The sequence below is a fragment of the Hyperolius riggenbachi genome, chromosome 6 (assembly GCF_040937935.1).
Source record: "Hyperolius riggenbachi isolate aHypRig1 chromosome 6, aHypRig1.pri, whole genome shotgun sequence".
NCBI classification, from domain to species: domain Eukaryota; kingdom Metazoa; phylum Chordata; class Amphibia; order Anura; family Hyperoliidae; genus Hyperolius; species Hyperolius riggenbachi.
Window position 1 is genome coordinate 148,375,454 of NC_090651.1, and position 14,277 is coordinate 148,389,730.

Genomic DNA, 14,277 nt, shown 5'->3' on the forward strand with positions numbered 1-14,277 from the left:
TTCTCATCTTTTGACCCTTCCTTACTCGAATGGGTAATAGAAATGATTTACAACCTTCAGGGATTTTTACTTTTTCAGCGACAGTGATATCCACTGCATATGGTATTCGCTGTCCCCATCTCAGGGCTTGTTCTCTATCCTGGAATTCCTCTGGGTTTCCGGATAATCTGGACCACAGAACATTATTGACCAAATCAACCTGTATGGCGAATCGATGAATGATGTCGTTTCCTAAGTACATCTGGTACTGTGGTTCCTTTAACACACTGAAGACATGTTTTGCAGATTTGTTTCCTAGAGACACAGATAAGATGCATTTTGCAATCACATTATGACTCTGGTTATCGTTATCCAGATCGTGGATCCATTCCTGTGTAGAGATAAACTTGATTACCTGAGGGTCGGTAACCTGCTTCAGCAGTCCTAGGCTTATGTAGCTGGCCTCAGATTTGAGATCCAACTTGGCATATTTTACCCGAGCAATATTATTTACTTGCACGGGAATCAGCACATTGTCATTGGTTTTCTCGATTTTAACCAATGCTTGTGTATGGCTGGTTATGCCTGCCACTTCCTGGTTTCCCCCTTTAAAGGAAATAGTTAACACATCCTCTTCAAGGACTATCTTTTCAATCTTATCCTTTCGGATATTTATGATGTGAAAAGCAGTGTTAGCATTTTCCTCGGGTTTACCGTTTTTCAGGATCGTGACTTCTGGTATCTGACTGTTCCGGAAATGGATTTCAACAGAGTTAGGCCTTTCCTCAATCGTATGGCAGCTGCGTTGCGATTGTGCATTGCTGGAGCGCTCAAAATCAATTGGAGTATTGACTTGAGCCCATATTGCTTCATTTATGAAGTCAATTATGGAATTTAGTCGTTTGAGCAGATCAATTCCAATGATCAATCTATCATATGGAAGATCAACAATCAAAGTTGGATGTTTAATGACCTTTTTACCGATCTTATATGTCAGCCAGGATGTGCCTTTTACTTGTAAACTATTACCACCAACGCTTATCAGCGCACCGTCAAAGGCTTTTAATCTTGGCTTCCTTTTTGATGAATCCAAGATCTGCTGGTAATAGTTAAAAGACAGAATAGTAACCTGGGAACCGGCATCCAGTAAACCCGGTATCGGTCCGATACATCCATCTTGTAGATGGGTATCGATAAAATAACGGCCATCTACCCGTTCAAGATTGCAAAGAAAATTGGAATGTTTTTCCATTTGTCGCTTCAGAGAATGATCTCTCTGCAGCGTCAGGGTATTAGGAACTTGTTCCTCCTGATTCTGCCTGCAAGGCATTTGGGTTCCCATGGATTCTACCAATGGGACAATCTGAACAGAGGGTACTTCACGCTCTGGCTCAAATGACACAATATCACCCATTTGTGGTGAAATATCAAGAACATTAGATTTCCCTTCCTCGACCTGGGATAGGTCGGTACATTGCAAATCCTTTTCATTAACCATATTTAGTACTGCCATATCCATTTCCGTACAGTGATCTGTCTCGGTTTCCTTTAATTGGCAGAGCTGGGCCCTGCCTCCCCAGCTAAAAAATCCTCATGCTGTCTTCCTCCAGATCCCTGAGCCAACTTACCCATCATGTCGCTTAGTTTGTTCACTTGATCGACAAGCTGATCAAACCTATTAGGTCGGCGAGGGTTCTGGTTCCGGGGATCATTTCTGTTCCCTGCGGGTGATCCACTCCTAGGTGAGTTAGGTGGTGATCTACCCCTAGGTGAATTAGGTGGGCCCTGTCTCCTTTTTCACTGCTGCCTGGGTCGGTTATCCCACCGTCTATATCCTTGGGGACGCCTGTACCCCTGGGGTTCTCTATATCCCTGGTAACCTCTGTACCCCTGGCTACCCTGGTTTCCTTGGTAACCCTGGTATCCTTGATACCTGCGATTGAACCGAGGACGGTAGTCCTGGTTTCCAGAGCCTGAGCTATCCCTATCTGACCCTTTAGGATTTTGGGGCCTATTTTGATTAGGATTTTGTCGCTGTCTTTGGCCCTGCTGGATAGGTACTTTTGCAGGAGGTATTTTCTTCTGCCGGGATTCAAGGTTCAGGTCCGCTTTCACTTTGATTTCATCTACTCTGCGCTCTGGGTACCTTTTGTTGTTTCTTCCACTTACATTGGAACTCCCACTGATATTGAACAGCAGGGTTGCTGAGGTAACCATTTTCTCTAGGGAGTTTCCGAAGTCTAACTCATTGGCCATGCTTAACTTTATTTGGGTAGGCAATGCATCGTAATATGCCTGTTTAAAATCAAGAGACTCCCAGTTAGGATTCCGATATGCTAAACTGTAAGAGTTTTTTAGCACGGAAAGGAATTCTCGGGGGCTCTGATCGGGTCGACAAGTAAGTCGATACACATCTCGTTTTGCTTCTGATGTGCGATACGGCCCAAACTCAAGCTTCACTATACCCCGCTCCTTAAATGAGGTGAAATAGTGGCGGTATCTGTCATCAAAAACCCATGGGAGAAATCTGATTTTGTCTGCTTCAGACAGATTTAAAGAGTCCATGGTGGATTCATACAACTCTAGGTGGAATGCTATTTGCGCTGAACCCTTTTTAGTGAACTTTGGCACAGCGTTGTTTAAGAATTTTATGATGCTGGCCGAGCTTTGTTTTTCTTGGGGGTACTGATTATTTCCCCTGTTTGAATCCCCTTTATACGTACCTTTCCCCCTTCTTGGGATAGGGCTGGATTCTCGCTTTCTCTCATCAGCCTCAAATTCATCTGAATCAATATCAGCAAGGGAGTCGTGACCTTTATGGGAAGTATTATACACAGGGGACTTTGTTCGCATATCTCTCCCTGGAGAGAAATCCAAATGTCGATCTTTAGGGACCCTCGTACTGTCATCTATCATGGTATTCATGGTTTTACATACCGCCTCCATACGATCCAACATGCCTTGCCATTTTGGGTCATATAGAGGGAGTACTGGCGAGCAAGGACTGGATACTCTGTCAGGTTCGGTTGCCTGTTTGATTTTGAAGTACTGCTGTTGTAGTTCTTCAAAATCCTGTTTAAGTCTGTGATGCGCTTTACGATTTTGTTCAGCGTCTTTTTCCAGACTTTTGATCGCTGCTTCCCTGTCTGAAATATCAATCATTAATTGGTCTCTATCAGCCCTCATAACCTGAATACTTGATTCCATATCATGTAACTGAGAGGTCAACGATTGGACGTTTTCCTCCGTTTCTTGCAATTGAGATCCCAATTGTTCTATTTCTTGTTTCCTAGATTGAGAAAGGTAATTTACTTCCAATAACCCATATAACACAGGAGGTAGGGAACCTAACAACCTTTTCTTCAGATCGGATTCTGAAGTTATTGTGGTCATACATGATAGATAATGATCAAATGTACCTTGAGACTTAAATATACAATCAATTTCCTGTCTGATACATTTTCTCATTTTGGCTATCCAGTCATCTACTTCCTCATTATATTTTAGCTGTATGAATATGAATTCAGTAATCTTCCGGAATAACCGTTCCATCTGGAGTCCTGAATCATTATCTGCAGCACTCATGATTCAATAGCCAATGCAATACAACCAGCTCAATAAAACGTTTTTACACTGTTTAAACCAGTAAGGGAAAGTAAACGAATCTCGCTGGGGCCTCCAATCTTATGTCGGGCGTTTTGTCAATGTTTGTATAAAATCGTTAAAAATTAGAAAATCACAAATATAAAGCTCCTAAAAAAAAATGGGAGGAGCTAACAATACAAACACACGCCTAACTATATGAGTTCGTTTTTCGAGGTTTTACAGTACTGGTTTAAACATGTAAATAAACGTAGACCAATTTGTAAAAATGTTAATTTAATATCAAATAAATATAACAATATTTCAAAACAATATAAAATTGCACTTTTGAATTAAAACAAGACTCATAAGGTTATGCTTATAATGAGCAATGAGCTGGATAATACAACTTTAGTAAAACATCAAAATGTTATTATACTCATTTATCAATAACAGCAGGATTTAAACCATTTATCAGTCAACTCAAATACAGTACATAGCTATGAGTCCTCAAATATGGCCACCGGCCATGTCAATCAATTTATCACAGGATTCCTGGAGACAAAATGGCTGAATCAAAAATAAAATGGCTGCTATTAAAATCAAAATGGCTGCTATGAAAATCAAAATGGCTGCTATCAAAAATCAAAATGGCGCAGTCAAAAATCAAAATGGCGCAGTCAAAATCAAAAATGCGCTATCCAAAATAAAATGGCTGATGTCAGCTATACCATTCAATATGACAAATTTAGGATGACTCAGTGGATATAACGACTGGGCGTTGCCCCACAATGGATATGCAATCAACTATAAATGACAGGAATTTTACTTCTGTCTACACTTTAACCTCCGCTGGCCTGTGTTACTACACAGAGCGAGCGGGTAACATACAGATATATAATTTTGGAATGAAATATCTTATTGAGTCATTCTAAACTTTGCTAGGTGTGGCCTGCACATGCTGCGGCAAAATACCAAAATATAAATACATAGAGGAGGTAGCTTGAAATATCTTTTATCCAAAAACAAGTTATGGAATTCACAGCCAGCGATTCTTGAACTATTGATTGTGTTAATCTAAAGAAAAATATATCCACTGAATGGGTTTTATCAAAGATGCGGAGTGAGTGATTCCTGTGCACTGGAAGAACCCACTCCCTTTGGCTATAAATGACTATAAAATAAGAGAAATAATTGTCAATAAATCAAACGTTCAGATAACTGCGCTGTGATAAGCCATATAACTGGAAAAAATTGGTTATTAATAGTTACCAATATGGAGTCAAGGGCGTGTTCCTTTGGGCGTGATCATTCAGAATGCATGGATTCCCCTGTGAGCCCTCTTCAGCTGGTGATCTGATGCTTGATCCATCATTGAATGCACCCTCTCTTCTTATTCCCATCACTACCTATGGTCCTGCCCAGGAGATTAAATCTTCCAGCCTATCACAAGACAGTGGGAATGATCAGTGGGAGTTTCTCTGTAACTAATCTTTAACCCAAGTGTAATCCTGGATTTCATCCACTGGAGGTGCTGTTGGCTAACTAATCACATTCTTAATGGGATATGTGGCAGAATTTAAGATATTTTGCTCGTGTTTTATTATAGCCCACAGCAAATAAACCAATGATATAAAAATTCATATCTATGGATAGCTGATCTTGCTGGCATCACTGGTTTTTATTTATTATCCAGTGACCTTTTCTACCATATTTAATATAGACTGGATTTGATCCAAAAATCATTGGCATACTTAAAACCACCATGGATCTCTCATTATAACACATTGTGCATGTTAGCAAAGTTTTATGTCTAACCATTAACATTATTGTCTAACGTGCAACACGGGTAAACATATAGCATTTCCATACCATTCTGGATATTCATTCAGAGAATCTTTATATTAACACGTATATAATGCCATAACATTTTATATATTCATTCTTAATTGTTATGCAATAATACATACATGTGCTGTCTGTGTTCTGAACCTAGATGGGGAATTATAAGATAGCTTTATGCTTCTTTAATATGAAAATTGCTGACAGCACCCAGTATATTTTTCCTAAACCTTGTTTTTGTGTCCGGACTTTGGAACCACAAACATTGTGAAAAACCCCCATTCAAGGCTTCTTATGCATTCAATACAGCCAGGTTTGAGCAATTGTACACAAATGCTAGTCTATCCTTAAACAATCTATTGTCACTCAGACTCCTCTTGTTTGGCAATTGTTTGTCCTTAAAACAAGGAATGGTCTGATATTATTGTCCAGGCAAAGTGGATAGGTTTATCCACTGCAAACAGCACATCAGCTGATTGCCTGTTACTAATAGCTAACCTCACTTTAGAGACACAGATTGTGCAATTCAGCATTACAGGATATATTAAAATAAACCATATATATTTCTAAATATTCAATGCAACTATGTTAACTAGAATCACCATACATTAAAAAGTCTTTGTCTTCTGTAACCTAAGGGAAGGAAATATTAGATTTTATTCCTATTTGATCATGTACAGTTCAGTTTATCGGAAAAACGATATTCCGCCATATGGAAATCTCGACAGCGGGCCAGGAGCCGATTTCATTGGCTCCAGACCCTGTCTATCAACATAAGCAACTCCCATTGGCTTACATTAATACATACGGTCAGGAGCCAATGAAAGCGGCTCCTGAATGGCTCACAGGAACTCTGCCGTCATTGAGATGGCAGAGTGGGTGGCTGAGGTTCCCGGCATGCAGCGTGGATGTGGCCGATTCGTTGGTGCTCCACCATTTCTGGTACCAGCGGTATCTGGTCCTTAAAGGGGCAGAGACCGCTGGTACTAAAGGATAAGAGACCGCTGATACTTAAGTGGTTAAGAATACCATAGCTGTTTGCAGCTTAAAATGGAAAAGTAATTTTAATAGCATTAAACTGAAGAATATGCTGTGTAGTATTAATATGCATGTTTTCAATTGAAAGAAGAATTCCAATTTAATAGAGCAGACCTGAACTCATAACTTCCTCTCTGCTCTAAAAGATAAGCAACAGAATAATAACCTTTAAAGAAAAACATTTCTGTTACAGCTGATACGGATCCTGCAATATATCTGCAGTGTTTCTACTTCCTGCTTTCATGGAAGCAGACATAGGGTTAAAATCTTGTGTTTACAAATTAGCTGCTCTGCCATGACTGTCAGCTGACACAGCTGAGAGATCAAATTGCACTGGTGATCAGTCACAGGTAATGGAGAATTAGACAGGCTAAACTATCTAAATACTGTATATACAGGTTGCATTTCTCTTGGATTTCCTTCTGTCCTGTGCAAGAGTTAATTAATTAAGGGTTAATTTTAACATCATGCAGACTACAGTGAAATTGGTAAATGTTGGAACAGTTGTCAATGACCATTTAATGGCTGATTCACAAAACTTTTCCCAGGAATTATCTCATATTACTTAATAACTCACAATTTATCTCTCATTGGGCCTGATGCAGTAACTGTTGGCATACTTGAAATTTTACTAATACTAATGCCAGGGGAGTAGAGTGCCTTATGCCATTACTGCAAATTGTATTACCCAGGTTACACGTCCTTTGCTATAGCTTTACATGCCACTTGCCTAAGTTAATGCGCATGTCTCCTCTGGCATTAGTATTGGTAAAATTGGCATGCACACAGCAAATTTACCAACAGTTTTTACATTTGGATCCTTATCTTTGCTAACCATTCTTAACTGATGTAACTCATGATTTATCACTCCTTATTTATTTAACTAATTAGTTATTTATTCTTATCAGTTTATCTCATGAATTAGCTCCCCTGCATGAAACAGCAGTAAAATTGCCACATGCAGGAGAGGAGCACGCATTAGCCTATTAGCACAACACACAATACCTGGGTTATTTGTGCGTAGCTATGGCATCATGTTGTGCAACATGCCCGTAACCCCGGTAACGTGCATTGCTCTAATAGGGTAACACGCACTGCCCCCTGCTATTGGTACCAGTAAACTTGCCATGCGCAGGTAGTATTTTATCACTGCTCTGTGCATCAGGCCCATTTTCTGTGAAAATTAAGTAAGATGAGACAATTTAGGAAAAATGCTTTGTGAATCAGCCCTATATTACTTATGTTCAGAGTTTATATAGCTTCCCTATGTTGACATTGGTCTCATTTTTGTGATGCGTTGTGAGTCCTATGGGAGAAAAGCACTTTACAAATGTTATTGTATTGTATCTACTTTTTCCATTAACCCAAAAACGTAGTCATAGGGCTACCTGGAATTTGTCCCAAATAGCTCTAATGCTATGTTCAATTTTAACTACTTCATGCCCACAGTGCTAACCCCTCCCCCCCCCTAAAGACCAGGCCGTTTTCTGCAGTACTGGGCTGTGCAGGCCTTTCAGCCACCAACACAGCCCAGCTTAGGAACCCAGCGATCGGACTCACCTCCTTTTTTGTCCCTTAGGGGACATGCCGCCAGAGGGGTCCGATCGCTGCGGCAGTTTGTATTTTTTTTTCTTTAGCCTCTACAAGGCTCTCTCTCCCTCCCTCCCCCTCCCCTTCGGCATCTGAATTGGAACAGGGCGGCGATCTGTCCTGTTCCGCCTCTCATAGGCATCAGCCTATGAGAGGATGGCACTCCCCGGCCAATCAGAGGCCGGGGATCGCCGATCTCGTACAGCGCTGCGGCCCCTGGCAGCGCTGTAGGCATGTAAACAAAGGGTATTTCTTTCCCCTTACGCTTACAAGCAGCCTACTAGCCATGATCGGCGGCTAGCAGGCTATTTACGGAACTCCGTTTCGTGAAGCGGCAGGGAACGATTGTGCATGCGCGCGGCCGTTCCCTGGCAAACTGCAGCCCCAGGACCTGACGCCAATTGGCGTTAGGCGGTCCGGGGGCTGCCACCGCGTTCACGCCCATTGGCGTGAGGCGGTCTTTAAGTAGTTAAAGTATCTGCAAATGATGTCTGCCGAGCAAAGTAAAGTTTATGGTTTCACAGTTTTCTTACCTGCATTCAATAGAACATTATTGAAACTAATTATTTAGAAATCAGTTTTGTTGTAGATTATGCAAAATTTTGAAACACTTAAAGTAAGCCTAAGGTGGCAACAAAAACAAAAGTTAGATATGTACCTAAGAAGAGGGCAGCCAATGAATCCTCCATAGGCTTCCCATGTCCTCCTTGACCACATTGCAACTGACCGAGACACTGGCTGAGTGCAGCCATACTGTGCCTGTGTGAGTACGGCTGCACCTGCGCAGTAGCACGGAGCCGCTTGTGGACAAACAGGTTTGCTTACTGCGCAAGTGCAACTGTACTACCACAGGCACAGTATGGCTGCACTCATAAAACAGAGGACCTCACCCATGAGAATATATCCGGCAAGCTCTTGTCATATGTGTTCATAGGGTCTGTGTGTGGCAACGGTGGGATCGAGAGGCTTCTCTTTATCTCAGGTTCACTTTCAGCTTTAGTCACCTGGGCATGGGGGCAAGGGGGGGGGGGAGTTATTGCTCTGCCAGCTGGATGATGCCTCATGGCTGCCAGTCTCTAGTACAGAAGAGTGTAATGGCTTAGACTGGGATTCTATATATGTATGTGTTTCGTAATGGAAATACTAATGAAGATCAATATTCAGAAATATGTAGAGGAGTCACAATAACAATAAGGGGGTCTAGTTCTGAAGTAGTACGTCCTAAACTGTGTGGCTGTTTGGCTGATACTGGTGAAATAAACTCAGGGGTAGTTGCTAAAGGGGTAGCACAGCTGCTGCAACATATACAGTACTTCCCCAGAACACAGAAAAACTACTACTGCAGTGAAAATATAAATAATTCAGCAAAGGTCAGACAAGTGCTAGTGGTCAGGAGTCTGTTATTAAACAAATAAGTTAATTTGTTTTTTTAAAGCTGTGGGTCCTTAAGCCTTTGTATACAAAAGCCACTCAATCCTTGGGGTGACAGTTCTGTACATGAACTGTGTGAGATGGCCATGGAACAGCCAGAGGGAAGATGGGGGTATAAAAAGGAGGAAAACAAAGACTCTAGGTGACTGAGGAGAATGGGATAATGAGAGTCAGTTTTTAAAATTATGTTTCAGACCAACTATGAATGTAGGTATTGTAAAGAGTGTAATGGCTAAAAATGTTTATGTGGAAAGGTCATTTTTTTATAGCTGGATAATGTACTGGTTAAGGGTCACCTCTGGTACATGAGGCCAGGGTTCGAATCTCGGTTCTTCCTGTTCAGTAAGCTAGCACCTATTCAGTGAGGAGACCTTGGGCAAGACTCCCTAACACTGTATTTGCCTATAGAGCATGCCCTAGTGACTGCAGCTCTGGCGCTTTGAGTCTGCCAAGAGAAAAGCAGAATATAAATGTTCAGTGTCGTGTTTTGTCTTTATTGGTGAAGGGTGATAACGATTAATATATCATTTTAATATATCATTAAAGATAACAGTTGTAGTAAGGAATACAGGCTTTAATAAACAATATAGTGCAATCACCATAAACAAGTGGTGGATGAATCAATAAAAGGGTAAGCTTTGTTAGATTTACTATAGTCTAATAGTCTGTAAAATGTACCCTATAACTTTTGCAGCTCTAGAAAAGCAGACTAGGAATGTATAGTAATGGGTTAAAGTCATGGACATTAAAAGGGAAATGTATGAAAAGTATAGAAGAATACTGTAGTGAGTACATAGCCTATGGGGATTTCTGAGAATTGAAGGAAACCAATATGTCAGAATAAGAAAGTTTTACATGATAATCTATGCAAGAAAACATTTAAAGGGAATCTGAAGGGAGAAGAACATGGAGTTTGACATGTATTTACTTTTAAACAATACAAATTGCCTGACTGGCCTGCTGATAATTCATAAAGCAAAAACACATTTTGGGACAACAATGTAAACTATTTCAATTTATTTTTTGCAGGATGCAATGAGAATGATACAGATTTGGACAGAGACCAATCCTACCCTCCATCTCAAAAGACAAAACGTATGCGTACCTCTTTTAAACATCACCAGCTTCGCACCATGAAGTCATATTTTGCCATAAACCATAATCCAGATGCAAAGGATCTGAAGCAACTTGCTCAGAAAACAGGATTAACCAAAAGGGTCCTACAGGTGAGGAATTGTTACTTCTCCTTTTGCCCATGTTATAATTCCCATAATTGTTCAGAGCCCATTATATGATTTATTTCTTCTCTGTTATTTTGACATTTTTAGACTGAACTGGTCTGGGTTAATGTTTGTCTGCTGACTAATTCAGTAAGGAAAAGTCAGATATACTTAAAATGAATAGTGGTAGAATGTAGAAGTTACAATAGAAAATGTAGTAGCAGGTAAATGCAGGAAGGTAACTTTGTGCATTAGAAGTTTTCACCACACATCAAATTGTGTTTAAGGGCCAGTTCACATGGATGGTTGAACTGTGTGGTTACCAGGCAGTTACCATGAAGTTGACTGTTGAAATGCTGGGGATCTTCTGCCATTCAGATGATGTATGATGCAGAAGAATGGTGGCTTTCCTGTCAACCAAAGGTTGACATGAGGTTTAGCTACTAGGAAGTCATCTGATGATGCATGAATCAGTCAGATGTACCTGCATGGGTCCCACTGTGAGTCCTGAACACCAGCAGACAGAAACAGCAGGTAAGAGGTGACAGCTGTCAATCGTCAATGTAAACTGGACATAAAGAGCATCCCTGGCATACAAAGTACACAGGGCAATGGCTAAATGAACACTATTTCAAAAACACCTAATGAGATCAATAAACTGGCACTATTTTGGACTAGGGTATTTAGGGAATCTTGAACTGAGAGGAATATGGAGACGCCCATCTTTATTTCCTTTGTTGCCTGGATGTAATGCCTTTGGTAGTTTCTGTATTACCCCATGCAATAAGCATGCAGCCATTGCAGTCTGATTACCTGGTCAGCATACTTGTTCTGGGTCAGTGATTCAGAAGATATTAGAGGATCAGTGCAACAACCAAGCAGGTAATATTTACAAATATCTCCTTCCATATTCCTTTCCGTTCAGGCTTCTAGCATGAACTGAAATTTTGTTTACCTATTTCAAGCCTTCTCTAAGTTCTATAGTTGCCCAAATGCCAGTCCAGACTTGTGTAACACTATAGCAAATACCTTACAAATGTAAACTTTTTTTTACAAAACGTGAAGCCCTGATGTGTACCTGATACTCAGGCAGTCATCTTTTTCTAGGAGATTAAAAAAAATCAGGTTATTAATTCCCAAGAAACTAGATGGTGACATTGGGCACTTTGTGATGTCACAATTTCTAGTGAATTAATAAATATGCTTTTTTTTTTTAAATAGGCTTGAAATAGAATATAGTGTATATGTAGCCACCATAACTCCATTCATGCTATTTACATACTGTAGATGATAGATAGCCTGGGGATAAAAACATAAAGAAAATAATCTTTTTTGTTACTTGATGCATATGTGTTTGTATATGTTATAGTGCCTATACTGGGACATTTAATGGGTAATGTTAATTGTCTAAGTGTGATTATTGGAAATAGTATAGTTATTCCTTATAGAAAACATGTTTGTAAAGTAGAATTCTTAATAAGTAGGTAAAAATATCCAGTAAAAATATGGGAAAAAAATAAATAATCGGTAAAAGGAATGCCCTGGGATTGGTTTGCAGGTTTGGTTTCAAAACGCACGGGCGAAATTCAGACGGAATCTTTTACGTCAGGAGAATGGGGGAGGCGATAAGGTTGAAGGTCCCTCTCTCAGCGCTCCAGCATCAACGGACAGTGCTGCACTTACACCAACGGGTGCTGCATCCACATTATCAGACCTCACCAGCCCTTCCCTCAATGTGGGGGCCTCTGTTACGCCAAACATGGACAGTCACGAGTCTGGAAGCCCTTCTCAAACAACCCTCACCAATCTTTTTTAACACTTACTATGACTTTCTCTTGCTGTCTTTTCCCCCCTTGCAATACTGTGCATTTCTACCCTTTTTTTAAGGTATAACTTCAGCACATTGTAAAAGAAGAAGGATGGACATAACAGCCACAAAGTGAATTAGTTATAAGTCTTTGCTCTGTGCTATTCTTTGTTGCCTAAAAACTTCGAAGTCCACCGGGGGCCGCATGGATGGATGTTGTACAGGGAGGAGGAAAGAAATGTGCAGACAACAGGCAACCTCGCAAATGTAATTGTATACTAAGCAGGCAAGCGCTCAGTCATAAGATAACATCCCTCTTAACTCTGTGCAGTAAAAAAGGTGCAGTTATGTATTCCTACTCTGCAGAGAGCCAATGAGATCCAATTCTTATCCACTGCACCAGTATTATTTTCTTCTCACTGTGATCTTCATAGATATATCCTCAATTCTTTTATTACTATGGTTGTCCATTATTTGCTGGCACCTCATTGATTTTATTTGATGATGATGGCGAAGCACTCCAATGATAAATACCTGGTATTAATTTTAACTTTTACAGTAGTAAGAGTCACTAACCTTAATCATTTAAAAACACATTGCCTTCAGTAAAAACTGGCCCCAATCCTTAGTCTTTTTTTTGGGGGGGGGGGGGGGGGGGGGGAGAGAATCTGTATTGCATAGCCCATTCAATATTCCACTATCCACATTTATGCAGAGTAGCCATAGTTTCCATATGCTGAGCCCCTTGGTATGGACAGACTGAAGATTAGGAAAACATGATCTGTCACAGGTGTTTATTTTATTTTTCAGAGACAACCAATAAAGCTGAGGTAAGATTCATATGTATACATCCTTGTAAGTGCCTCTAAGAAATTATATGTTACTTATTTCCATAAACTTGAAAAATACATTTACAAAGGTTGATATACAGAAAGAGATATCATTCAATTTGAAACAGCAACATTTTTTAGATCAAATTAAAACAGGTGTATCTCCTTGAGACTTAAAGTGAGAGCCCACTAAAAAATATTGTTATTTATGGTTGATGTGTGAGTGCTTTTTTATTTAAGCATGCTTATAATGTTATAAAATGGGGCCTTGATCAATAATTCAATCTACTTGCAGTATTGATTTTACTTTATTACTTAAAATGCTGGCATGTCAGTCCCCAAAAGGCCAGTTAAAGTTGTTAAGACACCATGGTGACATTATAGACTGTATTAAATTATTTAGAACTAGTAAAAAGCCCCGCCCCTTAAAAAACGGGTGCTAGGTCACAGCGGCTACCCCCCGCAATGCACGCACATACGCGGCCTGCTTGCTCGTTCTCCACCACTGTCTGAAGTATATGCACACAGGGAGCTGCTTGCTTGGCAGTTGGAAAAAGCTGTTATTTCCCAAAATGCAATGAAAACTTCTGTGAACTACAGACAGCAAACTGTCAGGTCCTGCCCTGTGTCCTAACTGCCCTGGCTGAGCACATGCTCAGTACAAAAAAGCCCGGGATACACAACCATTCAGTTGATGACACAGCCATTTTTATGTTTATTATCCTGGTTTTGGCATCAAAAACACTTCCTATATATACTGTATATACTCGAGTATAAGTCTAGAAATTTAGGTCTGATTCATGTCATAAAAGTATAGTGGTCGACACAAGTCATGGGCAACACTGAGCACACTGTGTGTACTAATAGTGACATTCCAATTTGCAGTAATTTATCCTGTGGTAAGTGATACTTTGAGGACAGGAAATGCCAAGAAAACACAGGTCTGAAAGTCCTGGCT

At 40.2% G+C, this 14,277-nt stretch overlaps 1 protein-coding gene across 6 annotated transcripts in view; it reads left to right on the top strand.

The window, feature by feature from the left end:
- The window catches only part of LHX9 (LIM homeobox 9), a 105,379-nt gene that overhangs the window by 78,574 nt on the left and 12,528 nt on the right, over window positions 1-14,277 (top strand). For 3 of the 6 annotated variants that reach the window (XM_068240069.1, XM_068240068.1, XM_068240070.1), the window contains 2 exons: window positions 10,492-10,688; window positions 12,241-13,100. In XM_068240069.1, the coding sequence (XP_068096170.1) occupies window positions 10,492-10,688; window positions 12,241-12,498 (455 nt within the window). In that variant the 3' untranslated portion in view covers window positions 12,499-13,100. Of the gene's footprint in view, window positions 1-10,491; window positions 10,689-12,240; window positions 13,101-14,277 lie in introns of those variants that run through there. The other 3 variants (XM_068240071.1, XM_068240073.1, XM_068240072.1) reach the window with 1 other exon arrangement.